General features: G+C 37.4%; 1 protein-coding gene across 1 annotated transcript in view; it reads right to left on the bottom strand.

The window, feature by feature from the left end:
• Positions 1-10,114: 10,114 nt before the first annotated feature.
• AKR1D1 (aldo-keto reductase family 1 member D1) overlaps positions 10,115-27,346 on the bottom strand; it is a 118,978-nt gene continuing 101,746 nt past the window's right edge. The window contains exons 7-10 of the mRNA XM_077143843.1: positions 21,997-22,106; positions 20,872-21,037; positions 13,951-14,033; positions 10,115-11,526 (exon numbers count right to left, since the gene is read on the bottom strand). Of these exons, the coding sequence (XP_076999958.1) occupies positions 11,484-11,526; positions 13,951-14,033; positions 20,872-21,037; positions 21,997-22,106 (402 nt within the window). The 3' untranslated portion in view covers positions 10,115-11,483. The remainder of the gene's footprint in view (positions 11,527-13,950; positions 14,034-20,871; positions 21,038-21,996; positions 22,107-27,346) is intronic.

Raw genomic sequence — 27,346 nt, 5'->3', positions numbered from 1 at the left:
CCAACTTGAGTTAATTTTTGTATAGGATATGTGTTGGTTTGAAAGGATTTGTGTACCCTAGAAAACCCATGTTTTAATCTTGATCAGTCTTGTGGGAGCAATGGTTTCTTCTAATCCCTGTCCAGCACTATAGGTTGGAAACTTGATTAGGTTATCTCCACAGAGATGTGACTCAATCAATTGTGGATATTAAACTTGATTAGATGGAGACATGTCTCCACCCATTCTATGTGGGTCTTGATTAGTTTACTGGAATTCAATAAAATAAGAAGTATTTTGGAGAAAGCTTCAGAATGAAATAACCATGACAAGCAGAGAGTCCACCAGTCAGCGGCCTTTGGAGATGAAGAAGGAGAAAGCCCCCGGGGAGCTTCATGAAACAAGAAGTGGGGAGAAAAAGCTAGCAGACCATCGCCATGTTCACCACATGCCTTCCCAGTTGAGAGAAAAATCTGAATGTCATTGGCCTTCTGGAGCCAAGGTGTCTTTCCCTGGATCCCTTAGCTTGGACATTTTTATAGACTACTTTAATTGGGACATTTTCTTGGCATTAGAACTGTGAACTAGAAACTTATTAAATTCCCCCTTTGTAAAAACCATTCTAGTTCTGGTATATTGCATTCCGGCAGTTAGCAAACTAGAACAGGGTGTAAGGTAAGGGGTCTCTTTTATTCTTCTGGCTATTGATATCCAGTTCTCTCATTCTCATTTATTGAAAAGACTACTTTGTCCCAGTTCAGTGGATTTGGGGACCCTGTCGATGATCAGTTGACCATAGATTTGGTTGTCTATTTCTGTGCTCTTGATTTGATTCCATTGGCCAATACTTCTATCTTTATGCCAGTATCACACTGTTTTGACCACTGTGGCTTTATAATTAGTTTTAAAATTGGGGAGTGTGCCAGTTTGAAAGGGTTTATGTACCCTAGAAAAGCCATTTTTTAATCCTAAACAATCTTGTGGGAGCAACTGTCTGTTTTAATCCCTATTCAATAATGTAGGTTGCAAACTTGATTGGGTTATCTCCAAGAAGATGTGACTCACCCGATTGTGGGTAATAACTATTAATTAGAGGGAGATGTGACTCCACCCACTCCATGTGGGTCTTGGTTAGTTTACTGGAATCCTTTAAAAGAGGAAACATCTTGAAGAAAGCTTGAGAATGAGGGGAGAGCTGCAGAACCATGCCAACGCCACGAGGCTGAGAGTCCACCAGCCAGAAACCTTTGGAGATGAAGAAGGAAAATGCCCCCAAGAGAGCTTCATGAAACAAGAAGTCTGGAGGGAAAGATAACAGATGTTATTGCCATGTTCACCACCTTTCCAGTTGAGAGAGAAACCCTGAATTTCATCGACCTTTCTTGAGTGAAGGTAACCTCTTGTTGGTGCCTTATTTTGGACATTTTTATAGACTTGCTTTAGTTTGGACAATTTCATAGCCTTAGAACTGTAAACTTGCAACTTATTAAATTCCCCTTTTAAAAAGCCATTCTGTTTCTGTTATATTGCATTCAGCAACTAGCAAACTAGAACAGGGAGTGTTAATCCTCCCATTTCATCCTTCTTTCATAGGATGCTTTTAGCTATTCAGGGTCTCTTCCCTTGCAGATGAATTTGGTAACTAGCTTTTCCAAGTCTTGAAAGTAGGTTGTTGGAATTTTGATTGGCACTAAGTTGAATCTGTAGATCAATTTGCATAGAATTGACATCTTAACTACATTTAACCTTCCTATCTGGGAGCATGGAATGTCTTTCCACCCATTTAGATCTTCTTTGATTTCTTTTAACAATGTTATGTGGTTTTCTTTCTACACATCCTTCACATTCTTAGTTAAGTTCATTCCTAGATACTTGATTCTTTTAGTTGCTATTTTTAATGAAGTTTTTTCCTTGGTTAGGTCATTGCTTGTTTATAGAAACATTATTGATTTTTGCACATTCATTTTATAACCTGCCACCTTGCTGGATTTGTTTATTAGCTGGAGTAACTTTGCTGTAGATTTCTCAGGATTTTCCTATTACGGTATCAAGTCATCTGCAGATAATGAAAGTTTTACTTCTTCCTTTCCAATTTGGAAGCCTTTTATTTATTTTCCCTGTCTGATTGCTCTACCTAGAATTTCTAGTACAATGTTGAATAATAATGGTGACAGAGGGCATCTTTTTCTCAGTCCTGATCTTAGGGGAAAGCATTCAGCCTCTCACCATTGAGTACAATGCTAACTATGGGTTTTTCATATATGCCTTTTATCATATTGAGGAAGTTACCTTTGATTCCTTCTTTTTGAAGTGTTTTTTTAAATTGGAAAAGGATGTTGAATTTTGTCAAATGCTTTTCCAGCATCAATCAAGATGATCATATGATTTTTCCCTTTTGATTTTTTTAATGTGCAGTAATAGATGAACTGATTTTCTTGAACCATTTTTGCATTCCTGACATAAACCCCTTTGGTCATGGTATATAAGTCTTTTAATGTGCTGTTGGATTCAAGTTGCTAATATTTTGTTGAGAATTTTTGCACCTATGTTCATTAGGAAGATTGGTCTGCAATTTTCCTTTCTTGTAGCATCTTTACCCGGTTTTGGTATTAAAGTGATGTTAGCTTCATAAAACAAGTTAGATAGTGTTCCTTTTTCCTTAATTTTTTGGAAAAGTTTGAGCAGGATTGGTATTAGTTCTTTTAGGATTGTTTGATAAAATTCCTCTGTGAAGCTATCTGGCCCTGGACTTTTCTTTGTAGGAAGATTTTTGATGACCGTTTGAACACCTTTACTTGCAATTGGTTTGTTGAGATCTTCTGTTTCTACTTGAGTCAGTGTAACCTGTCTGTATGTTTCCAGGAATTTTTCCATTTCATCTAAGTTGTCTAGTTTTTGGCTTATCGTTCTTCATAGTATCCTCTTATGATTTTTTAAAAATTTCTTCAGGGTCTGTGGTAATGATCCCTTTATCATTTTTTATTTTTTATTTTTATTTTTTGCATCCTCTCTCTTTTTTCTTTGTCAGCCTTGCTAGTGGCCCATCAATTGTATTGATTCTCAAAGAACCAACTTTTAATTTTATTGATTCTTTTTATTGTTCTTTTGTTCTCCCATTCATTTAACTCTGCTTTAATCTTTGCTATTTCTCTTCTTCTCTTTGCTTTGAGGTTGGTTTGCTGTTCGTTCTCAACTTCATCCAGGTGAACAGTTATGTCCTCAATTTTTGTTCTTTCTTCTTTTTTAATGTAGGTACTTAAGGGAATAAATTTCCCTCTCAGCACAGCCTTTGCCACATCTCATAAGTTCTGATATGTTGCATTTTCATCTTCATTTGCCTCCAGATAACTGCTGATTTCTCTAGCAATTTCTTCTTTGACCCACTCATTGTTTAAGAGTGTGTTATTTAATCTCCATATATTTGTGAAGGTTCTTGCTTTTTGGTGGTTATTGATATTTGGCTTCACTCCATTATGATCAGAGAAAGTGCTTTGAATAATTTCAGTGTTTTTAAATTTATAAAGATCTGTTTTGTGCCTCAGCATATGATCTATCCTGGAGAATGTTCCATGAGCACCTGGTGTTTTGGGATAGAATGACCTATATATGTCTTTTAGGGCTAATTTTATTTTTCAAATTGTTTAAGTTCTCTATTTCTTTGTTGATCCTCTGTCTGATTGTTCTGTCTACATAGGAGAGTGGTGTATTGATGTCTCCTTCTATTATTGAAATGTCTATTGCTCCCTTCAGTTTTGCCAATGTCTGTCTCATGTACTTTGGAGCATCTTATTTGGGAGCATAGACATTTATGATGATTATTTCTTCTTGGTTAATTGTCTCTTTTATTAATATATGGTGTTCTTTTTTGTCTCTCGTGATGTCTTTACTTTTAAAGTTTGTTTTATCTGATGTTAGTATAGCTTCCCCTGCTTTCTTTTGGTTACAGCTTGTGTGGAACATCTTTTCCATTCTTTCAATTTCAATCTATTTGTACCCTTGTGTCTAAGGTGAGTCTCTTGTAAGAAGCAAATAGTTGGATTATATTTCTTAATCCATCCTGCCAATCTGTATCTTTTAATTGGTAAGTTTAGTCCATTAATATTCAAAGTTATTACTATAAAGGCATTTCTTGAACCACCATCTTATCTTTTGCATTTTATTTGTCAGATCTAAATGTTCTTTTTCTTCTTTCTCTTTTCATTCTTTAGGTTACCCTTACTGATACTCTTCAATTCTGTGCCCTTCTTCAGACCTCTCTCTCCTGTCTTTTTTTTCAGCTGACAGAACTCCCTTTAGTTTTCTTATAGAGCTGGCCACTTGTTGACATATTCTCTCAGCCTTTGTTTGTCTGTGAACGTTCTACTCTCTCCCTCAGTTTGAAAGGATAGTTTGGCTGGTTGCAAAATTCTTGGCTGGAAGTCTTTCTCTTTCAGCATCTTAAATCATATCACTGCCTTCTCACTTCCATAGTGCCAGTTGAATAGTCCAAACTCAGTCTTATGTGGTTTCCCTTGTATACAGTAGGTTGTTTTTCTTTTGCCATTTTCAGGATTTTCTGCTTCTCTTAAACATTTGACAAACTGATCAGTATGTGTCTTGTGGTAAGCTTAGTTGGATTTATTCTATTTGGAGTTTGTTGGACTTCTTTGATTTGCATATTTATGTCTTTTATAAAGGTTGGGAAGTTTTCCCCCATTATATCTTTCACTAATCTTCCTCGCTGTTTACCCAATTCTTCTTCTTCTAGGACATTGATGATTCTTATATTTGTGTGGTTTGTTTTGTTCATCATTTCCTTGAGATCCAATTCAAATTTTTCCATCTTTTGTGTCATTTTCTCTTTTGTGTGTTCAAAATCAGTTGTCCCACCCTCTAGTTCATTTATTCTTTCTTCTGCCTCCTTAAATCTGCTGTTGTGTGTCTCTAATATTTTTTATTTGGTTTACGGCATCTTTAGTCTCTTTGATTTCTGCTATTTTTCTATTTCTTCTTTCAAATTCTTTATGCTCTTTGAGTATCTTTTCAAACTCCTTTATGTCATTAGCTACCCCACTGATTTTATTTAGTACAGCTATTTGAATATCTTTGATTAGTTGCTCCAAAGTCTGGTCATTAGACTGGGCTGTATTTATTTGCATCTTCATATTGTTAGTGATCTTCTGTTGTCTTCGTGGCATGTAAGTATCTTAATAGGTTCACTTTGGATGTTGATTTCTTTCAGTAGTCTAAAGCTTTGTATTTGTGGGATGGGTGTGGAGCAGGATGTAGTGTGTGCGGAGGGGCACAACAATGTGATGTCAGCTTGTGGTGCAGGTATATGCACTGGTCAAGGACTGTATGCTGTGAGCGTGGGGTGTGAGTCATGCTGTTGTGGGTGTTCAGTGTGGGGGCCATGGGGTCAATGTGTAGCTCAGGTAAGCCTTGGCACACAGGGACAGCATGCAATGTGGGAGACACAGAGGTAGGGTGTAGCAGGAGATAGATGGGATGTGCTGAGCAGATGCATGAGGGCTGGTATGTGCCAGGATGAGGGTGGGTGCATGCAGTGTGTGGGTTATGGGTGTCAAGGTGTGGGGTACAAGGCACAGAAGTCAGGGCACAGGGATGTTGGGGCACAAGTGTGCCCCGTGCAGGGGGAGGGGTCCAGAGGTGCCAGGATGTGAATGTGCCAGTGTGTAGGGGTGGGGCACAGGTCGTGGAGGTTGTGGGATGTGTGTTGGATGGGTGATGATGGGTGGGCAAGGTCCTGGCATGGATCTGCAGTGCAGGGGTGGGGTGGGGTAGGGGTGTCTGCTAGTACAGGGCAGAGCCTATATGGCACAGATGTGCCTGAGAGCACCTGCCAGGTGTGGGAGAAGGGCACTTGTGCCATGGGGTGGAGCAAGGGTGTGCACATGTGCAGACCAGGGGTAGTGGGGTCCAGTGGCCAAGAGGTCCGTGCACAATACGTGGGTGAATGGCAGAGAGGATATGGCTGTGTTGGTGCATGGATCTGGGGGGCAGGGCCCTGGCATGCGTGGGTCTGGGGGCAGGACCCTGGTGTGCATGTGTGCAGAGCTCAGGGGCAGCAGAGCAGGATTGTGCCTGTGTGGGCCGGGGCTGGATGTGGCCCTGGTGAGCAGATCAGTGCTTGCCTAGAGCTGAGGGGGCATGGCATGAGTGGACATTTCCATGGGCACATGTCTAGGGGCCAGATGCTGATGTGTGCGTGCACAGAGCTGGAGAAGGGGGTTAAGTGCATGCCTCCTGGATGCACAAGTGACTGCCTGCAGGGGACAGGGAGGGGGACTTGGGGGTCAAGGGGCTGGCTGCTGTTATGGAGGTCTCAGGAGGGGCAAGACTGTGTGCTTGCATGGGAGCAGTGAGACTGCGCTTGCTTGGGAGAGGTGGATCAGGCTGGGACAGGTTTGCACACCTGTGGGGGGTGGGTGTGGGAGCAGGTTGTGTGGGAAGGGGTCAGGGTGGGGGGGTTGGAACACGATTGGGGAGTGCATTACAGGGTTCAGGTGTGTGGGGCATGGGGGGCATCGTGGGTTGTGGTTGGAGGATAGCATGTTCAAGAAACATGGTTTAGCTTACTTCCTTGTCCTGCCTCCCTATCCATGCACTCCTGACGGGCTCTGAGCCTTGTCTGGAAATGGATGTGTTAGTGTGTTTGCATTAGCTGGTCCATCTCCGGTTCTCTGCATCTCAATTCTTCTGCTTTTTCAACCAGGGCCTCCCTGTGTGGTGTAAAAAACCCTCCCAGGTCACATACTCCCTGGAATTACTCTCCCAGTATTTTTTCTGTCCCTTTTCTAGTTGTTCTTTGGGATAGGGTTGAACTTTACCTATCCTATTCCACCATCTTCCTGGAAGTCTAAACTACTATATTTTGGAAGTTTGACCATTGCCGTTGCTACACTCAGGCTTTACTGCTGTGGTAAAGAATTTGTGTTGGGTGTTTCCTGTGGCCTTCCATTAAATCTTTGATTTGAACTGGGGTGGAGTAGAGTGAGGTGGGGTAGGGTGGGTGGAGACTGTAGAAGGCAAAGAGGGAAAAGTATGTAGCCTTATTAAGAAAGTCATTTCTGACTACCTTAAGCAACCCGTAACAGTTGAATCGTGTGTTTAGCAAAAGAAGGAGTCTTCCCCAAGTCATAATTAATGAGTTTGAGCTGGGACCCTGAGTGTTCAGAGAAAGGGGAAGCTCCTTTATAGTGTAACTCATGCCAGAGATTGTAACACTGTAAAAAGCTTTCCACCAAAATGCCCCTTGAGAGCAAGAAGTTCATGGGACAAAAAACCTGAGAGGGGTGAAATCCCAGGGAAGAGTGAACACAGAAGCATATTATCAGAAATTAGGTCACTTTCTTGACCTGCTCCAACTCTTACGACTAAGGGAGAATCTTCTCCAATCTTTTGATAAAATTTTCCTGACATATGGTGGGAGCCTTTCCTAATACCTATCTTCTAAAAATTGTTTCTTATGTGTGGTCTGTATTCCCATTTCTTTTCCCACTTTCAGAATATTCTGAATGGCTTTGACAACAGGGATCAGGACTCAAAATGATACTTTCCTAGGGTATCCCCTTTTCTTCATTCTCTTTCTAATGCTAAATGTACAGCAGGAACTCAATCAAAGGCCTTTGAATTTAATTGAATTCAGATGACTCCTCCTCATTCTCCCCACTTCTCTCTTGATAACAGAGGCTGAAGCAAGAAAATGAAGATTCACATGGTGAGAAAATCATGAGTGTAACGGTTAGGGTCATGTGTCAACTTGGTCAGGTGATAGTGCCCAGTTGTCCGGTCAAGCAAGCACTGGCCTATCTGTTGCTGTGAGGACATTTTGTGGACTTAAAACATCATCATGTTGTTTACATCTATGGCTGATTACCTGTGCAGTAGGCTAACAGGAGTGCCTTTTGCAATGAGTGATGTTTAATCTAATCAATTGAAGTCTTTAAAGGAGAAGTCAGAAGAGAAAATCTCTCTCTCCACTTCAGCCAGCCGGGCTCTCCTGGGGAATTTATTGAAGATCATCAGAGTTGCCAGTTTGTGACCTGCCCTACATTTGTACTTGTGCATCCCCTCAGTTCCATAAGGCACTTTTATAAGATCTATATTTACAGATAACTCCTCGTGGTTCTATTTCACTAGAGAGCCCTGATTACTGTAGCTTTGATACTGGGAGTGGTTCTTGAGAAAAAGATTATTGAAAATGGGTTTTTGCAATTAGTTTTCTACTCTGATTGAACTCAAAGACACTAATGATTCTATTTCCAATAATCAAGATGGCATTGACTGTCCATGGCATGAATTGGCAATAGAGATATGCAAATATCACCACTGATTCTGCCAACTGTATATTTACACAGGGCAAGGCTCTGGGTAACAGTGTTTTTGACACTTTAACAGAGTTTTGTGTAGTTAAAAGTTATAATGATGTTAGCTGGTTGTTCCTAGATATTCTGGATACAGTTATAAGAGAGAGGGATGAGCTGAAGTCTTCAAAGCTGAAGCACCAAATGAAAGATGGAAAGAAAATCTTCTATGCATGTTCTGAAAGAAAATCTTATTTCCTGTAGTTGTAGACTTGAGATTTCTGAAAACAAGACCCAGAGTGTCACTGTTTGAACAGCAGATTTACAACATAAACTGAAATCTCAACTTTGCAGGGTTTCTGCTGTTAAAATGAAGGCATTGATTGGAAAGGAGTGGGATCCTGAAAATTGGGATGGAGAAATATGGACTGATGATGATGGTAGTGAAGACAATGAAGCCTTAGATTCTGCTGAGTCTTTGCTAGATATAACTGCAATTGTCTGCCCTGAGGTATCAGCCACCCAATCTCCAGCCTGCCCTGAGGAGACAGCTATCTGATGATGCCAAGCATGCCTCAAGGAAATAGCTTCCCAACCTCTAGTCTTCTCTGAGGAGTCTGAAATCCAACCTCCATTTGAAGAGATTAACACTTCAGTGCCTCCTAGACCTGTAACCACCTCTCCCGGGGAAACAAGAGGTAAGGTATAAAGTGTGACCCATGTATGCTATGCTCCAACAGAACTGCATGAGTTTTCCAATTTATAGAGACAGAAATGAAGGGTTTATGTGTGGGAATGGATATTAAGGGTGTGGATGATGGTGGATAATGGTTGGTTGGCTGAAACATGGATTAAAAGGTGGCCAACATTACCTGAGGTTGAAATGCCAGAATTGCCCTGGCATAATGTAGATGAGGGGATTTAGAGACATAGTGAGATTGTAATGTTAGAGTGGATTTATCATGAAAGAAGGTAGTGATAAATCTGAACTATGACCTTATGACCAGTTACAGAAATGGGGACTGTAATGGTATGAATATTTCTTCCTTATTTTGTATGAGTATGTTTGTATTTGTACATAAAGAAAATATCTTTGTTTTTCTATCTTATCCCTTTTATCATGACATAAATTGTGTTGTTCATGTTATAGTATTTAAGTTATAGGATATTAAATTTAAAAGTGAGCAATACCTTGGGGCTTTTATCACCCTATTCTGGAGAGACTTAGTACATTTCAGTTGTATGCAGGACAATTGAGTATTGTTAGGTGAAAAATATGTCTGTTATTGTTTTCTATTTAGAGATTAAGTATGGTTTAAGTTGATGTGTATAGCTGCCAAATTGAAAAAGGTGGACTGTGATGGTTACGTTCATGTGTCAGCTTGGTCAGGTAATAGTGTCCAGTTGTGCTCAAGCAGGCACTGGCCTATCTGTTGTGAGTACATTTTGTGGATTTAAATCATCAGCATCTTGAAAGCATCTATGGCTGATTATATCTGCAGTTGGCTAAGGGGGGTGTCTTTTGCAATAAGTGATGTTTAATATAATCAGTTGGAGGCTTTAAAGAAGAAGTCAGAAGAGAGAATCTCTTTCTCCACTTTAGCCAGCCAGCCTCTCCTTGGGAATTCATCAAAGATCTTCACCGGAGTTGCGATCTTGTGGCCTGCCCTATGGAATTTGGACTCGTATCCCCATAGTTGTGTGAGATGCTGTTATAAAATCTCATACTTACAGATAGCTCTTGTTGGTTCTGTTTCCTGAGAGAACCCTGACTACTACAGCCAGACGTTATTATTTCTTCAGAATAAAATATTTTCCAGAGGTCAGCATTCTGATTTTCTACTATTATAAATTTATTAATTCTACTAACATTGGAATTAGTGCAAACAATTAATTTTTCAGAGTGATAATTTCTCAGAAATGTGTTTACAGGTCATTGAAGATTACAAACAATTGTGCTAGATAAACATAATTTTAAAATAACTCTCTTGTCCTTGTAAGAGCAACCTAATGTAAATGAACGAAATACATTTCTTTAGTTGAATTGAAAATAGGTTCATTTCTATTGCCGAATTCTAAAGATCTTCTTAATTCACTTTTTTAGAAATTTACCAATGTTCTTTAGCCCTTGTTACTTTCTCAAAATTCAATAGCTATCCCAATAACACTTTCAAAGTCTTTAATAATTTTGTAAAACCTCTTCTTTCGGTATGTTCTCTAAAGCCTGCTTTTTAAAGGCCTCTTTAAAGATAGACGTCTTTTTACTCTTCTATGATATGGGGTTTATTTGTGTACATTGGTTATTTCAAGCTGCTTCACATAATGGTGGTTGTATGATGAATGTCTTCAAGACTGACTGGCAGTGTAAATGCGTATCACCAGTTATGTTGAAACTCAGGTGCTTTAAAGGATGTAAGAGAGAATCACTTAATCATCCACTATTCAAGCAGGGTAAAAGTTAATCAAACACACTCAGGGTAGAAACCAGACGAACAAAATCATTAAGGTTTAGTCGACCAATGAAATGTCTGATTATCTCTATTTTTTTGGGGGGGGGGGGGCGAGGGAAGGGGCAGGCACCAGGAATTGAACCTGGGTCTCTGGTATGGTAGGTGAGAAACCTACCACTGAGCCACCATCACACCACCCTGATTATCTCTATTTTAAGACTTCTTTACACTTATCCCTTTCACTCTACTCAAGGTGCATCAAAGCACTTCTTTGGTAATAATGATAGTGTATATCTTATCTTGGCTATGTGTATATTATAATCAATGGCCCAAAACATCAAGGCCATTGCCAGCATACTGGCATGTACTGGCTCTTTGCCCTTTTTGTTGCTCTGTTAACTTTTCAAGAACTAGATTACAAAAGAAGTCTCTAAGTTTATGAGTTATTTGCCTTCATGTGTGGTCTTCTGAAGTCTTTTCTAAAGCCTCATGTTTTGTTGTCTGAAACCCAAAAGACATTAATATAATAGAAGATTAGCTAATGATTTCCAAAAAATCATTTCAATAGATTAAAGCATTATACTTCAATATGGCTAAATCAAAATCACCCACACTACATAAAATTTGCAATCAATCATCGTTTCTTCTGAGGATAATAAAACTCAAGATTTCCATTTCTGGAGAAACCACTTGGCCAAAGATCCTGGGTTACACAGAAGGGAAAATCTGCTTGAGGAGCTCTCTGAAGTCAATATTCATCATGAAATGGATATTCAGGATGATCACTCCACCTGCCAAAACAATTTCCCAAAAAGGAAAAAATTCAACCCAAAAGTCATACAAAAATGTATAACTACCATCCTTTGGTAATTTCACTGACCACGTCCCCTCTCTCCTTCCCATTTGTACACTATTTCTTATCTGCTGTTCTCTCCTTTCCCCACTTAAGCCAACATCTTTTACTAAAGTGCTGGACAGCATCCTGACGTGAAATGTGTGAGTGTGTGTATGTGTGTGCATAACTATAATTACCAGGGGCCAAACATTCTGTTCAGAACCAAAGCATAGGAGGTAAGTCATCTTCCTGCCTCTTCCCAATACTTTCCTTCCTCTCTTCTCTTCATATAGGCTGCCTCTCTTTTCAATGAACCATGTGAGCATTACTTCTCAAAGCTCTTATTTTATTTTAATAAGCATTTTACTTGTCCCTTTTACTATGTCTCCTGAGAGTTGAAAACTTGAGATCTAGAAAGTTGGTGGCCAGCAAAGTAAATTTCCATTGTTGCTGTTGTTATTATTATTACTATTATTATTTTTATGAACCTTTATCATTAAACAACAATGGTGAAACAGTCTGTAAAAGAGCTGGGGTATGTGTGTGCCCGTCATGGATATATCCAAGATTCAGTTGTCTGAAAGCACCATGAGCTTTAAAATATAAAGTGAAAGAAAAAGGCTCTCCAAGGTTGGAAAAAAGGAGACAAGAATCATGGCCCGCAGTCCCTAAGTGGCACTTTTTTTTTTTTATCAGTGGAGACTAATCTTTGATTGTCCTAATTATTTCCAGGCAAGATGAGTTATTTTCCTAGAGATGCTAGATTTAGGTAGTAAATATGACTGTCAAACAGCAAATGTCAAAACAAATGACATCACCAAATGTGGTTGTGTGAAGCTGTATGTACCCCAGAAAAACGCATTCTTAAATTTAATCCATTCTTGTGGATGTGAACCCATTGTAAGTAGGAATTTTTGATGAGGTTGTTTCAGTTAAGGGTGGCCCAGGATGGATCTTAATACTTTACTGGAGTTCCTTATAAGAGGAAGGACTTCAGACAAAGAGAGGAAAAAGCCATGGAGGCAAGAAGCTGAAATCAATGAAACCTGGAACAGAAGGGAAAGACCAGCAGATGTCTCCATGTACCTTGCCATATAGCAAAGGAGCCAAGGATTGCCAGCAGTTAGTCTTTGGAAAGAAAGCAGTGCCTTGATGATGGCTCAATTGGAACATTTTTCTGGCCTCAAAACTGTAAGCTAATAAAGTCCCATTGTTTAAACCAACCCATTTCATGGTATTTGCTGGAGCAGCCTAGGAAGCTAAAACACCAGCTACCTGTCTGTAAAATAATAAGTACATTGGTGGATGACCGTATGTTACTATTTCTTCTTAATTTAATGATATTTATTCAACACAAATCTCTTATCTTAAGAGTTATTAACCCATACGTGTTTGTTAGTTTTGGAAAAGGTCATGTTTGTTTTTACTCTTTTGTTCTTGAGGCTAGTGGTGCCATTTGATGCCAAATAATTTCTCCCTGGTAAATTAACATTAGGAATCTCTTTTATTAAATCAGAAATTCCATATTGGTCCAGTCAGAGCATTTTCTGACTCATGAAAGATAGTAGGATCAATAAGACACATGATAAAACAATATGAACAATCTGAAGGGGCATTTTCTAAATGTTACTAAATGTTTACTTAAAGAGAAAGCTACAGAAGGAATATGAGTATCCAGGTGATTTGAAGAACTTGAAAGATTAATAAAGAATTATTAAGAAGAAGAAAATATGTTTGTATGTGTGCAGTGAATGTGTATGTGTGTGTATATATATATATGAACTTCATCCTTTTTTATTTTAAAGGCCTGGTAATGTTTAGAGACCAAAGGGCACTGTAGTTGGTTAGTTGAATCTGGAAACATTTTGAACCAGTCTAAGGAATTCTGCTTCAGTTAATTTCTAGTCAGCCAAAAGATGGGGCTAGAAACTCTAAATCTTATAGGCAAGCAAGTACCTGTCTAAAACTCTAGGTTCTTGGTTCTTGACTTAGTCTCTTTCTACTAGACTATTTTGGCTCCCTCCCAGGAATTTTTTTTTTTTCCTGATAACTTACTTTAAACATCGCTCTGATTTTTAGGAAGAAATAAATTTGTTTTTTCAGCATTTGTGCTGCTGTTATATTAAAATAGGTACACTATGACTTAATTCTCTTCAAGATCCTTAGCTTGTCATGCCCCAATTGAAAATGCCAGGAATCTTCTTTTAAATAAAAGTCTAGGTTTTTAGGAAGTTCTTATAGTGGACATCTAATTTTCAGAACATGCTTCCTACCAGCCTTTGCCCTTGTGGCGCTCTGTGGAGGCAGGGTGGTATGCATACAAGCTCTATTGGTTGATGGTTGCCAATCCAACACCACTGGACACTACCCCAGAACTCACATGAGCAGGTTCACATAGCGGACGTTTTTATTCAAGGCTTCAACGTCCTTCATTTCTTCTTCAGTGAGACAAAAGTCAAAGACCTAATATAATGGAAACAGAAGACAGTTAGAATGTTTTTGAAGGTAGGAGATGGGTCAAGCTTGGGTGGGAAGCAGTGGGATTGCGAAGTAGGTCCAGAAGCATCTTGGGGAGAGATACCAAGTGGAGAATAGCAGTGGGAGCCCTTCAAAGACTTATGAGGGTCCCTGTATGGGTGTTAAGGGCAGTTAGGCATCAGCTAAGGGCCCCTCCACTGATATGGAGCCAAACATTCTGCCTGCCTTTTCTCCCTAACAGAATCCTGCTGGAGATTCCTTGCAAGATATTCCAAGTGCTCTAAAACAACATATGTTCAGGAAGTCTCTTGAAATCTCAAATGTGAAGATTCCTTATTATTTCCATATAAGATGCTGAGCTTTTGATTCTGGACCACTACCTTAAATTTGATTTTTTTTTGTTTTAATATTCCCTAGTCTCTAAATTTTCTTGTGTTAAAAAATTTAATTTGCTTTGCTTTATCCTCAATCCTTTCTCTCATCATTTTAAATCTCTCTCCTTCTACCTTTTTATTCTACTTACATTTTCATTGTTTTATTTTTCTTAGATTTTATACTTTGCTTATATTCTGGTTTATAATTGTCCTTATAAGCATTTTTATAAATTAGCTTATTTGTATTTTTAACATTTAACTTTTTTGTTTGTAATGTACCTTTTCTTGTTTTATTCTTTTATCTTTCTTTTAATTTTTATTTTAATATATATTTTAAGCATTTACAAATTTTAAGCAAATAAATAGCACATAAATATATGTTCTTTATAAAGAAATGGAACACTACGGAAAGGCATCTACACATATGGGATAAAAAATCAAAGTTCCTGTTGTCATCCACCACCTACCCCAATTCTACTTTCCTTTCCAGACAATTCTCCAAAACATTCACACGTTAAGAAAGCAAGATATAGTAATTGCATCAAATCTTTATTATCCTTCAACTTTCTTTTATGTACGTAATACATCTTGGTGATCTTTTATGTCAATATACATAGACCTACTTTAATCATTTAACCACTGCATAGTATTCCATACTATGGATATAAGATGATTTATTTAATCAATCTCCCATGGATCATAGACATTTGTATTGTTTCCAAGTGCCCTTTTTATGGACTGCTTTTCTTTGGTTATTTACTATCCAAGTATTAGAGGTTATGAGATGTGTAGGAAGTCAAAAGTTTGCATAACATAAAAAGTCATGAATAATCCAATCACTTATAAAGTGGAATCCTTACTCCAACTTCCTTTTGATTAAAATTAGTCCTGCCCCATGAGTCTGTCATTCTGGTGAAAATACAATCTAACCTGATGGCAAAGCGAAATTGCCAATCTTGCCAAAGATGCAGGATTTTGTGAAGTCAGTAAAGGTGTTCTTGACAATCTACTTAATTGCAAGCAAATTACAAGTGAGAATCTGGTAGCATTAAAATCTACTCTGATATAACAAAAGAGAATCATTTGGAAAAAATCAAATGATTAAGAATCTTGTTCAGATGAAGCCCTCCAAAATTTTTGTCAAAATCACCCTCTATATGATCATTCTGCAAAAAATCTGTGTGAAGTTGAGGTTGCCATATCATGCTAGCATATGATTTTGTCAAGCACATTAACAAAAAAACAACACATTACTCTTTAAGATTTAGTGTCTATGCAGTTTAACCTAAATTTTGTTGAACATAAAGTGACAAATACTGTCTTTCATAATTTTTTGTTTCCGATTACTTCTATACAATGTTTTACATGGCTTAAATTTCAGTAGACCTTTTATTTTGTAGGCACAAATTATTCTAAATGACTGAGGATATTCACTTTCAATTAACATTTTTGTACATACATTTTATGCACGTTTTCAATGTTTCTATAGACTAGGTTTCTAGAATTTGAATTAGGGATTCCTATTTAAAATTTTGATTCTTGCCTGTGAAAAGTGTTATACCATTATATGTTAGATATTATAACACTTTTACAATTTTTCAAGCCAATGACAATTTTTACTGAGGTTTTAAAAGTTCAGGTTTTCTTCTGTCATTATCTTAGTTTTATGTATTAGTTAACATATGCCAAGCACTGTTGTAAGTGCTGAAGGTAATGCAATGAGCATATCAGAAAAAAGTCCCTGTTCCCATAGATTCCTATATTTGTGGATAACAAGATAAATAAAATATGTAGAATGGCAGATAGATGTAAATGCAGAGGTGAGATAAAGCAGAGAAAGGGAGAGGAAGTTTTGAGGGGCTGCAGTTTTAGATGGGGGTGGTGGAGTGGTTATGGTGAAAAGTGGTTATGGTGAAAAGTATTTATGGTGAAAGATTGCTTTGAACGGATTTAAGAGATAATGGGGGACGGGAGTTGAAGGTAGTGAAAAAACAGACTTCTCTTTTAAGGGGGTTGCTGTAAAAGGAAAGAGAGAAATGGGTAATGGACAAAGAGGAAAGTGGATCTAAGTTAGATTTTATTTTTTATTATTGGAGGTTATGGCATGTTTCTACGTTGATGGGAGTTATCCTGTAGAGAGCAACAATTAAAAATGCAAGAGAAAGAGGGGAAAATGAAAGGATCTATGTTCCTGAGTGGCTGAAAGAGATGGAATTTGTTAAGCAAGTCCAGGATTTATCATTTATAGAAACAAGAAAGTAAGTCGTGTACCTTCATAAGGCAAGTAGATGTTTCATGTGAGTTTGAGAAAGTTCTTTTCTGATTGTTTCGGGAAAGTTCTTTTCTGATTGTTTCTGTTTTTCCTCAATGGTATAGGAATCAAGCTAATCAGCCAAGGTGGGGTGGGGGGAGTATGATCAAGAGTTAAATGTTAGAGAAAAGGGAGGAAAAGGGAAAATATAAGAGATATTGTCTACGAGAGTGGAAGAGGGCTGTAGGGCTAGGGGAATATAGCATGTTGCAAGATAGCATTAAAAGCTTACTTGAGGTTAGTGATAATACATTTATGAAGAGACTGTCTGGTATCTATGACCACATTTAACAGGGTGTGCCAGAACAGAACAGGTGGAGAGATGAAGTTAACCAAGATAGAAGAAACTTAACAAAGAGCAAGTGTGATAAGGGAATTGTGAGTGAGTTTAAGGGAGTGACTATAATGATTATGAAATTCAGATGAGGTAAGAGGGTAAGTGAAGACATAAAGAAGGTGATGGACAGTAAAAAGGTAGTAGATTTACTTGATTATGGATCATAATTTTGTTGGGTACTAGAGGGAGTGAATCAGAAAGATAAGAGGTGGTGGAAAAATGGTAGGTTGTTTGAAAATAAAATTATGGAGGAGTTATTAATTCATAGTAATTGTAAGTTCCAAGGCATGACCAAGGAATTTAGAAGCTGAAGTGTATAGGACCAATCACTAGAAGAGAGGAGGCCAAGAAACTGTCAGCCCAGAGTGCTGGAAGGATCATTTATTTATGTGGATATCAAATTCATCAAGAGTTATGACAGGAGGAGTGTTGGAGAGAGTGACAGTGAATCAGGAGATAAACGCTACAAGGAATGGGGGTAAATGTATGATGGCAACAAGGCTGGAGGATGGGTGGTATAGTCTGACTTCTTCTGTTTGTTATTTTAACTTTTAAAATATTCTGCCTCTTTATTAGTTTTCTTCATTTTTTTGCCTTTAATTGTTTTTAAATTTGGCTTTTGCCTTTAATAGTTTTTAAATTCATGGTTTTTTTTTGTTTTGGCACATGGTCTGGGAATCGAGTCCAGGTCTCCTGCATGGAAGGCGAGCATTCTACCACTGAACCACCTGTGCACCCTAGCATGACTTCTTATTACATGATTTTTTAATTCTCTGACAGTTTCTTCTTTTATAGTAAAAAATATTAAAATTTCCCTTTATTTTTGCTTATCATTACCATTCTTTTAAAAATATCTTTAAAAGTATATGTTATCTCTGTTCTAAAAGAGCACAATTTTCATGATTTTCTATTTTATTGGTTTGATACTCAATAAAACTCATGGTTATAGAGCTAGTCTATACCCTAAAGAGTGGAACTTGGCAGTGATTCTCATTTTCCTTATAAATCTGTATCCCTTTTATATGTTCTTGGATCATATGAGTCTCTGATTTCTATTCCATTATTATTGGGCTTATGGAAGTATATGGAATATAGCACAATTAGTTGCAACAAAAATTTTAAGGGGCATTATAGCTCCTTTGGTACAAAATTATGATTGGCCAAATGCAATGAAGTCCAAAGGCTTTAGGCTTTTTTAGCAAAGTCTAGTTGTAACTACTCTCAAACAAATTCTGGACAGTAAAATTTTGAATCCACAAAAGCATTTGCTTCAAGTGCATCAAATTTGTTTTAATTTTTGATGAACCTACAAATTAATCATCTTTTAAGATGGCTGAAAACAGTGTCTCTTTATAAATCATTTGAGTATTTATGTCCAGCCAGGTCCAATCTACCCATGGGCTTTTCCGTTATTACAATTTGGTAATGCAATATTGCAATTTGGTAAATATTAATGTATTAATTGTAGTTGATACAATTGTTGAGCATCCTTTCCTCTTTTCACTAACAACAAACCCCCCCCCCTTTTTTTTTTCCTCTCATGAACTTCCCCTCCTCCACCTAGTGGGCTGTCTGTCACATGTCCTCACCTACTCCAGCACAGGAATAGGGACACAGCAGGATGCCAGTCAGGATGTCCCATTCAATGGACATGGTGATTTTTATGGAGATGGGCCCATAACCCAAAAAGTACCAATCAGAGATTCAAAAAGACCCTGACAAAGAGGATATCTCTATCTTCTGTGATCATCATCATTGAGTAATAGATTATCCTGGAGCTGTAAGGGACTTTCTGTGCCACCAGGTGGATGGAACTTATCTAATAATGAAACCAACATAGAGAGATGGGGAGACACACACACAGAGGGGAACTAAATCCCTTTATGAATCATTTCATTATGTACATCCAGCCAGATCCAATCTACCCATGGGCTTTTCCATTATGTGAGCCAATAATAATGTCTTTTTTCCCTTAAGTTTGAGTTGTATTTGGTCATGTGCTAATAAAAGAGCTCTGACTATATAACTGTCTAATATCAAGGGTATCTTTCCTATCAGTATTTACTAATGTTATTGTTTATAATGACTACATAATATTCCATTTTACAAATATATCATGTTTTTCAAAAGGTCCTATTGAAGATTGTTTCCAGTTTTTAAATTATAGATAATATTGTGATAAACATTTTTTGTGTGTGTGCACATGTATGTGCAAATAAATATAGAGATAAAATAGCTGGGTCATTCAGTAAGTACATTTGAAATTTTGATGAATCTGGAAAAATGACATTCCCTCTCCCAAATCTTTTGGCCATTAATGTTTCTATTAACAGTAGACGAAAGTGCCTGCTTTCCCAGTGTGCCGGTTTGAAAGTATTATGTACCCTAGAAAAGCCATGTTCTAATCCTGATCCAATCCTGTGGAAGTAATGGTTTCTTTTAATACTGATTCAATATTGTATGTAGAAGATTTTGATTAGATTATCTCCATGAAGAGGTAACTCGTCCAATTGTGGGTGTGACCTTTGATTAGAGGGAGATGGGACTCTACCCATTTCAGGTGGGTCTCAATTATTTTACTGGAATCCTTTAAAAGAGGAAACATTTTGGAGAAAGTCAGAAATGACAGAGCCTATGGAAACGACAGAAGCTTCAGAGCCAAAAGAGAGAGCAGATGTAGATGCTTGGAGAACAGTTGCTCTGGAGAATAGAGACACAGATGTTTGGAGATGCTTGGAGCCCAGCAGGTATTGTGATGAAATGTTAAGCAATCCAGAACCTGGAGAGAGCTAAGAGAAGCCATGAGATTAAAGCTAGCCCTGGAGAAGTAAAGTGAGGAGCCCCCACAGGAACAGAGGCTGAAAGCAATGGAGCTCAGGAGCAAGGGACCAGCAGATACCAGCCATGAGACTACCTAGTTGACAGAGGCATTCCTGACCCATTAGCCTTTCTTGAGTCAAGGTAACCTCTTGTTGGTGCCATAATTTGGATACTTTCACTTCCTTAGAAAGCTTGTAACTTATTTAAGTCCCCTTTATAAAAGCCATTCCAGTTCTTGTATATCACATTCTGGCAGCTTGAAAGCTAACACACCCATATATTATCAAACAATTTTAATGTTTAATGTAGGAAAAACATTATAGTATATAATCCTATATATTGTGGGATTATAGTATACCCTTATAAATATACTAGGGATATTTATCTTTAATTATGAGTAAGGCTGAGCAAACAATTTACTTTTGAAACTGAAATTATAAACTAGTGGGTAGTTGATGAATTTGACACGGTGTTTTTCTATGGCTGTATTTGATATATCAGTTTAGTCATTAGTAGTAGCAGAGTAAGGTAATTCATCTCTTTGTCCATTGGCCCACTTCCTCACTCAGACATCCTAATATTGTTCACAGATTGCATATAGAGGGAAGATTGGCAATTAGCATTCCCAATTTTTATCAGCGCTTTTAAGAAGTTGGAAAATTGACTATTGCAGATTTCAAATTTTATGCATTTCTGTATGTATTTATGTATTTCTGCTGGGCTGGTAGAGAAATGAGTAGTGATTGTCAAAAGTCAATAAATAAGGAGAAATAAGGGCATTGAATAATGTACAAACAGCAAAACAATCCCGGAAGTACTGGGAAGCTAAAATTAAATCCAATTATGGGCATTTTATGTTGGGGAGCTGGTACAAAAGAAAATATAAGGAATTACAAGTTTCTTATTAAGCTGAAGAGAAAATTCTCTAAGTAATGATTTTAAAAATACTTCTTTTCATATTTCCAAAAACAGTTCTCTTACCTGGAAATTTTCTTTGATCCTTCCAGGATTAAAGCTTTTAGGAATGACAACCACCCCTCGTTGGATGTTGAAACGCAAAGCAATCTGAGCTGCTGTCTTATTGTATTTTTTCCCCAGTGAATTTAAAAGGGCATCTTCTAATAAAGGTGGAGAAGAGACATTTACCCTTGGGAAAAATAAAAACATGCATCATGTTAGGTTGGGTAATGAAAACCCTGATTAACCATTAATCAGTCACCCTCCTCTGTATCTCCCACTGACCTCCTTGTCTACCAGGACACTTCAGGTTACTGTAATCAATTGCTCTGAGTACAGAGTACTCAGGGAATGAAGAGTTGCTCTTATATGGAAAGGACAAGAAAGGTGAGTTGCAAATTTTTTATCTTTTTAAAAAAAACATTGTGGCAACATATGTATAACAAAATTTGCCATTTTAACTATTTTTATGTGAACAATTCAGTGTTATAATTACTTTTACAATTTTCTGCTATTCCCACCTTCTGTTGCTCTATTTTTTAAATTATATTATGCTAACACATATTCAACATGAAATTTCCCATTTTAATCACTTTCCATGTATATAATTGGGAAGCAAGTTTATAGGGCTGCCTCTTTCAGAGAATATGGATTATTTCTTTGATGAGTCTTAGAAAGAGAGACAGCTAGGTCAGAGGTAGATACATAAAGGAGCTCAGGAAGACTGAAGTAGAAGAAACAGAGGCACAAATCTCAGAATAATTTCAGAATTGACAAGTTTCCACTTAAATCTATGGAACATATCACAGTAGAAGTGTTGCTATTGAAAAGAGATTAAAAAATTCAAAAGTTTTTGAAATATGGCCATAGAAACAATTTCAATTAATATTTAAAGTGGTCTGTTGAGTATTTCCCATATTTTAGGCACTGTTAGGTAATTTCATACATATAATGTAATCAATTTTATAATACCTCAGCAAAAAGGTATTATTGGCTCTAATTGGTCTATATGGAGAATGACTTGATAAGGTTAAGTTACTTTCTTAAGATCACACTGGCAATAGAATCATTCTAACCACATAATTCACGTTAGCCTCATACTCTACACCACAGGAAATACTTCGTGAAGAGAAGTACAGCATTACTTACCACTCCGGATTCCTCGCGGTCCCCAAAGGACTATATGCAGTAATGACAATGTCATGTTGTTGGCAAAATTTCAAGAGTTTTGGCTGGGTGAAATATGGGTGGCACTCAACCTATGTGGTCGTATGGGAGAGCAGAGCACAAAATTAAGGCCTTGTAGATTAATGCAATTATATATAGCTTTTAAAAAGAAATTCTTCCACCAGATCCCTTAAAAATAATTAGGAATAATGAAAGAAGTCCTAAATATTTTTCCTAACAAGAAAGTTTACATAGGGCGGGCTGCGGTGGCTCAGCGGGCAAAGTGCTTGCCTGCTATGCCGGAGGACCTCGGTTCGATTCCCGGCCCCAGCCCATGTAAGAAACAAACGAACAAACAAAATACAATAAAACAAGAAAATGTTTAAAGATGTTTCCCTATCTTTCTCCCTTCCTTCCTTCCATCCTTCCTTCCTTCTCTCTGTCTTTCCTTCCCTTCCTCCCTCTCTCTTTAAAAAAAAAAAAAAAAAAAAAAAGTTTACATAGTTTATATACTAGGTACTCATGAGATTATATATACTGATGAGATTAATTAAAATAGGGTTAGTGAGGTCAATCATCTATGTGTTAATTTGAAAATAGTTGGAGAGCAAACTTCGTATAGCAATCACGCTTTAATACTCTAAGCAAATAAAACTAATGAACTATAGTAAACATTCTAGCAAATACAATTTTCTATAACATATGCAGTCTCGAGGTTCAGATTACCACCTTGGTAAGTGGAAGTGATATGTTGCAGAAGTTCCCTGTCCTTAGCTATAAAACATCAGAGTATTTTTACAGAGATGGAGCATAAATAAAATTTAACTTTAGAGATGAAGTTTGTCTCTTTGGCTGACAGTTCTTTGCACCATCAAAGGCCAGCATAATTTCCTTTTCAGCATCTCACTGACTAGATGTATACCTTGTTCCTGTGGTGAATAAGGTTCGTCTCAAAATTTCTTCTTAAACACTATGGGTTTTTTAAATTATTTATTATGGTAACATATATAGTATAAAATTTTCAGTTTTAACAACCTTTTTTTTTGCATGGACAAGCTCTGGAAATCAAACCTGGGTCTTCCACATGGCAGGCAGGAATTCTACCAGTGAGCTATCCTTGCAGCACCCTAATTTTAACAATTTTTTAAGTGTACAATTCAGTGGCATTAATTATTGTGATAGATTGAATTATGTACCCCAAAGAGATATGTTCTTAAAATTACTCTCTATTTCTGTATTCCATTGGAAATAGAATCTCTTTTCTTTTTTTTTAACATGGGCAGGCACCGGGAATTGAACCTGGGTCCTCTGGCTGGCAGGCGAGCACTCTGCCTGCTGAGCCACCGTGGCCCGCCCTAGAATCTCTTGAAGATGCTATTTTTAGTTAAGGTATGGCCCAATTGAATGAGGGTAGGTCTTAATCCACATTATTAAAGATCTTATAAAGAGAAGAAGCCAGAAGCCAGATTGGAGAAGGTCACTCAAGAAGAAGTTGGAAGTCAGTGGAAGCCAGAAGAGCTGAAGGAGAAAACAGACATTTGAAGGAGGCAGAGAAGGAAGCCAAGGAACCTCAAGGATTGTGGCAAGACCAGCATCAGAATGCTGTAAATTTCAGGAGGAAAGCAAGCCTTAATAATATCTTGATTTTGGATTTCTTCTAACTTCAAAGCTGTGAGACTTTGTTGTTTAAGCTAATCTATAGTGTGGTATTTGTCATAGAAGCCTTGTAAACTAAGACAATTATATTTTCAAGGTTGTGCTGCCATCACCACCATCCATTTCCAAAACAGTGTCATCACTCCAAACAAAAACTTTGGCTCCAATAAACAATCACTTTCATCTCCCATCTTTCCATCCTCACTCCAGTCCCTGGTAAACTCTAATCTACTTTTTGTCTCAGTGAATTTGTTTATTCTTAGATATTTCATATATGTGGAATCATACAATATTTGTCATTTTGTGTCTGGTTTATTTCAATTAGCATAATGCTTTCAAGGGTCATCCATGTTGTAGTATGTGACAACTATATTCCTTTTTGTGGCCAAATAGTATTCTATTGTATGTATATTCTGCATTTTGTCTATCCACTGATCTATCAATGGACAAAAAGTGGTTTCCACCTTTTGGCTGCTGCTATGAACATAAATACACAAGTTTCTGAGTATCTTTTTTCAGTTCTTTCTGGGTATGTAACTAGGAGTAGAATTGCTGGGTCATATGGAAATTCTGTTTACTATTTTAAGGGACCATTACATTTTTCCACAGCTGCTACACCATTTTACATCCCCAACAATGGTTTATTTAGACCCATGTTTTCTTTTTATTTTTAATTAAAATTAACTAAGTTTTAATTAAAATATTTTAAATGTATAATTATTATTTTCACAGTCTAGAATGCTGAATATTTTACAAGTCAATTTCTAGAGTCAATGGAAGTACTATTGACTAAGTGGAGAGGTAAACTGGGGCCCTTAGTGGTAGGTCTTCTCTGTTCTAATCTCTTTTCACCCCCTGGTTTTAGTTTCTCTTTCTATCTCTTTAATCTTGCTCTCTTTTTTAATCTAAGAAAAACCTTTGGTTTTGTTTTTTTCCTTTGGATTTCATAAATAACTGACATTTTATAAGCAATTCTAAAAGTTGAAACATAGATTAAGTTAGTAATCATCACACACATTTATAGTGTTTCTTTCCCATACCTTCTTCCATGCCAAAATCATCCCTTATCTTCACTTTCTTTTTAAAATTTTCATATTGCCAACCTTCCCAAACCACAAATTATAGCATGTCACTCCATGTTTACAGATTAAGTATGAATTCCTTAATTTAATGCCTGTTTGCTTATTCCAAACATATCACTTAATTTTGCCCACAAAGACTTCCTTGTAATTAGGCTGGAGTGATATTACCCATCTCTGACTTATCTCTCTAAAGATATTTATTTATTTATGCATATATATTGGGCATTTTTATGACCTCTTTAGAAAAAGGATTTTATATGGTTTGTAGCAAAAGTTATATGTAACAGGCCTAATAAAATGTAAAATATAGCAAATATGTGACTACTCATTCTGTGACTGAACACATGTGGGACTTTATGGAGAGGTGCATTGGACAATATACTAGAAAAATGAGCTTAACAAAGGTTTCTGAATTAATACAAAAACGGACTTTACCTAGATAGTTCTTAGACACTAAAGGGAAACTCGGTTAAGAAAGTTATGGGATGGGATGGTTTAAACTAATACAATTAAAGTAATAATGAACTCAGAGAGCCATGTTCCTTCTTTTCATAGCATTTATCTCAGTTTCTAATTACAAATTATATTTTTGATCGAACAATGTCTTCTCCCCACTAGAAAGCTTCATGAAATTAGGGGCTATAACTGTCTTTGGTCATCTCTGCATCCCTAGAGCTTAGCAAAATGCCTGTCATAAGGCTCAAACTAGAGGAACATTTGTTGAGTGGATGAAAATAATAAATATACAGAAAAGGCAGAGCCAGTATCTTAGGAAATATCACTATTGATGTTGCAAACTCTCATAGGCTGGCTTCACAAGGGCTGGAGCTTGATTGGGTCATCTCAGGCTGGGGTAAGACCTTTGATGAATAGGCTGAAGCAGATACCCAGTTTAAAGTGGAGGTGGATGATGGTATTTTTGATGCCACAGGGCCTTGGCTAAGTAGCATCATAGCTGTGGAACGTCTTCATTTCCAAGTAGAAGAGTGTCTAAGAATATTTGTCTTCCTTCTTTGCTACGGACTGATTATAGCCCCTTGTGACTAGGGCAGTGGAGATACAACCTTTTACTTTCTCTTGTTTGCCATGTAGGATTGGTATAACTTGCCATTGCAGTGTCTTGATGGAGCTTTTACAACACTGACTGGTACTGCTGGAGCTTTAAAAAGAGTCTCACAAGGTGAAGTTAAGAAGCTGGGTAGAACTGCCCAAGGAAAATGATAAAGGTCCTTTCTTCCATTAACCCCACCTTCATCTGCGTCTCTAAAATCCAATGCTGAGTTTTCACTTCATTAAGTCATTGAACAAATACTGACTACTATGTTTCAAAGCATCTATGAATTAGGCATAATGAATTGGGTAAGGAAAACTTTGCAAGACTGAAAATCCTTCCTTCCTCCCTCCCTTCCTCCTTCGCTCTCTCTCCCATCCTCCTGTACTAAATCTTGTATAACTTAACATGCTTTCTCTACCACACATCCCCTTTCAAAACCAGGCAGTTCAGGCCAAATTTGACGTTCAGTTTTTTCAGCACTCCTGAAATGAACTAACAATGCCCTTTCCTTCACTACACTCAATCTTTTTGGTTAACGAATGTAGGCTGATATGGTGGAGGAGGTGATGAGGTAGCAGGGGAAAATATGGAAACAGGGATTGTCACATAGAAGACTCAGGGAAAGTTTATCCCTTTGAACTAAGCTTGCGGTTTTCTTGAACCTATTTCCATGATGTCCCTTTGATTTCACCCTGAAAATAGTGACATTTCCTAAGATTCTGGCTCTGTCATCGCTGTGTATTACCTTGGAACCTAGAGTCTTGCAAAGCTACTGATGGGGAAAAATTAGTGGTAGTAAAAGTTCTCAACAGGACTGTTACTGCTGAAGGTAATAGAGTCTACCCAGCCAATTTTATAGGATATTGATTTATAATACAGAAATCCAGTTTCTTTTTTATTTTTTTTAACATTTTTGCATATCCAATTATTAATCAAGAACTCCTTCATGACAATTTAATACAACATTTATTAGCGATTAGTGTTGAGAAAATTATTACCCTCTACATATAAAAATACAGATTTTTGAACACTGTGAAAACACTCAGGACAAGTGCCATAAAAAATTAGTCCTTCAAAAGAAAGTAAAGGACAACATGAGACTTTGTCTGCTGTCAGTGACAAATAAAAAAGGAGCCAAGCTTTTGGGGTCCCCAAAAACCACTTCAGATGGACAGAGCCAAATCTGAGAAGCAGTCAGAACTAGGAGTCCCCCTTGCAGGGACAGTTTGAGGAGAGAGGATGGAAGCTCTGATCAACAACAGCATAAACCAAAGTTAACCAAATGGGTCTCACTCAGAATGCCCCACAGTTGTGTTTTTGAACTGATGAAAAGAAACTGACTTGGTATTGTTCCCAAAGTGCCTCTCGGGGAAGTATGTATGATCACATTGGAAAGAAAATGCGGTTTCTTAATTTACAAATAGTTTAGTAGTTATGAGCATCTTTGAAATCAGGTAGGAGATGAGTTCAAGCCCTTGGCCTTCTTAGCTGTGACAACTTAGACAAGTTATTCAATAATTAACTCTAAGCCTTAGTTTCA

This window comes from Tamandua tetradactyla, chromosome 1 (assembly GCF_023851605.1).
Source record: "Tamandua tetradactyla isolate mTamTet1 chromosome 1, mTamTet1.pri, whole genome shotgun sequence".
Lineage (NCBI taxonomy): Eukaryota > Metazoa > Chordata > Mammalia > Pilosa > Myrmecophagidae > Tamandua > Tamandua tetradactyla.
The sequence above is the reverse complement of the archived record's forward strand: the minus strand, read 5'-3'. Positions and strand labels throughout refer to the sequence as shown.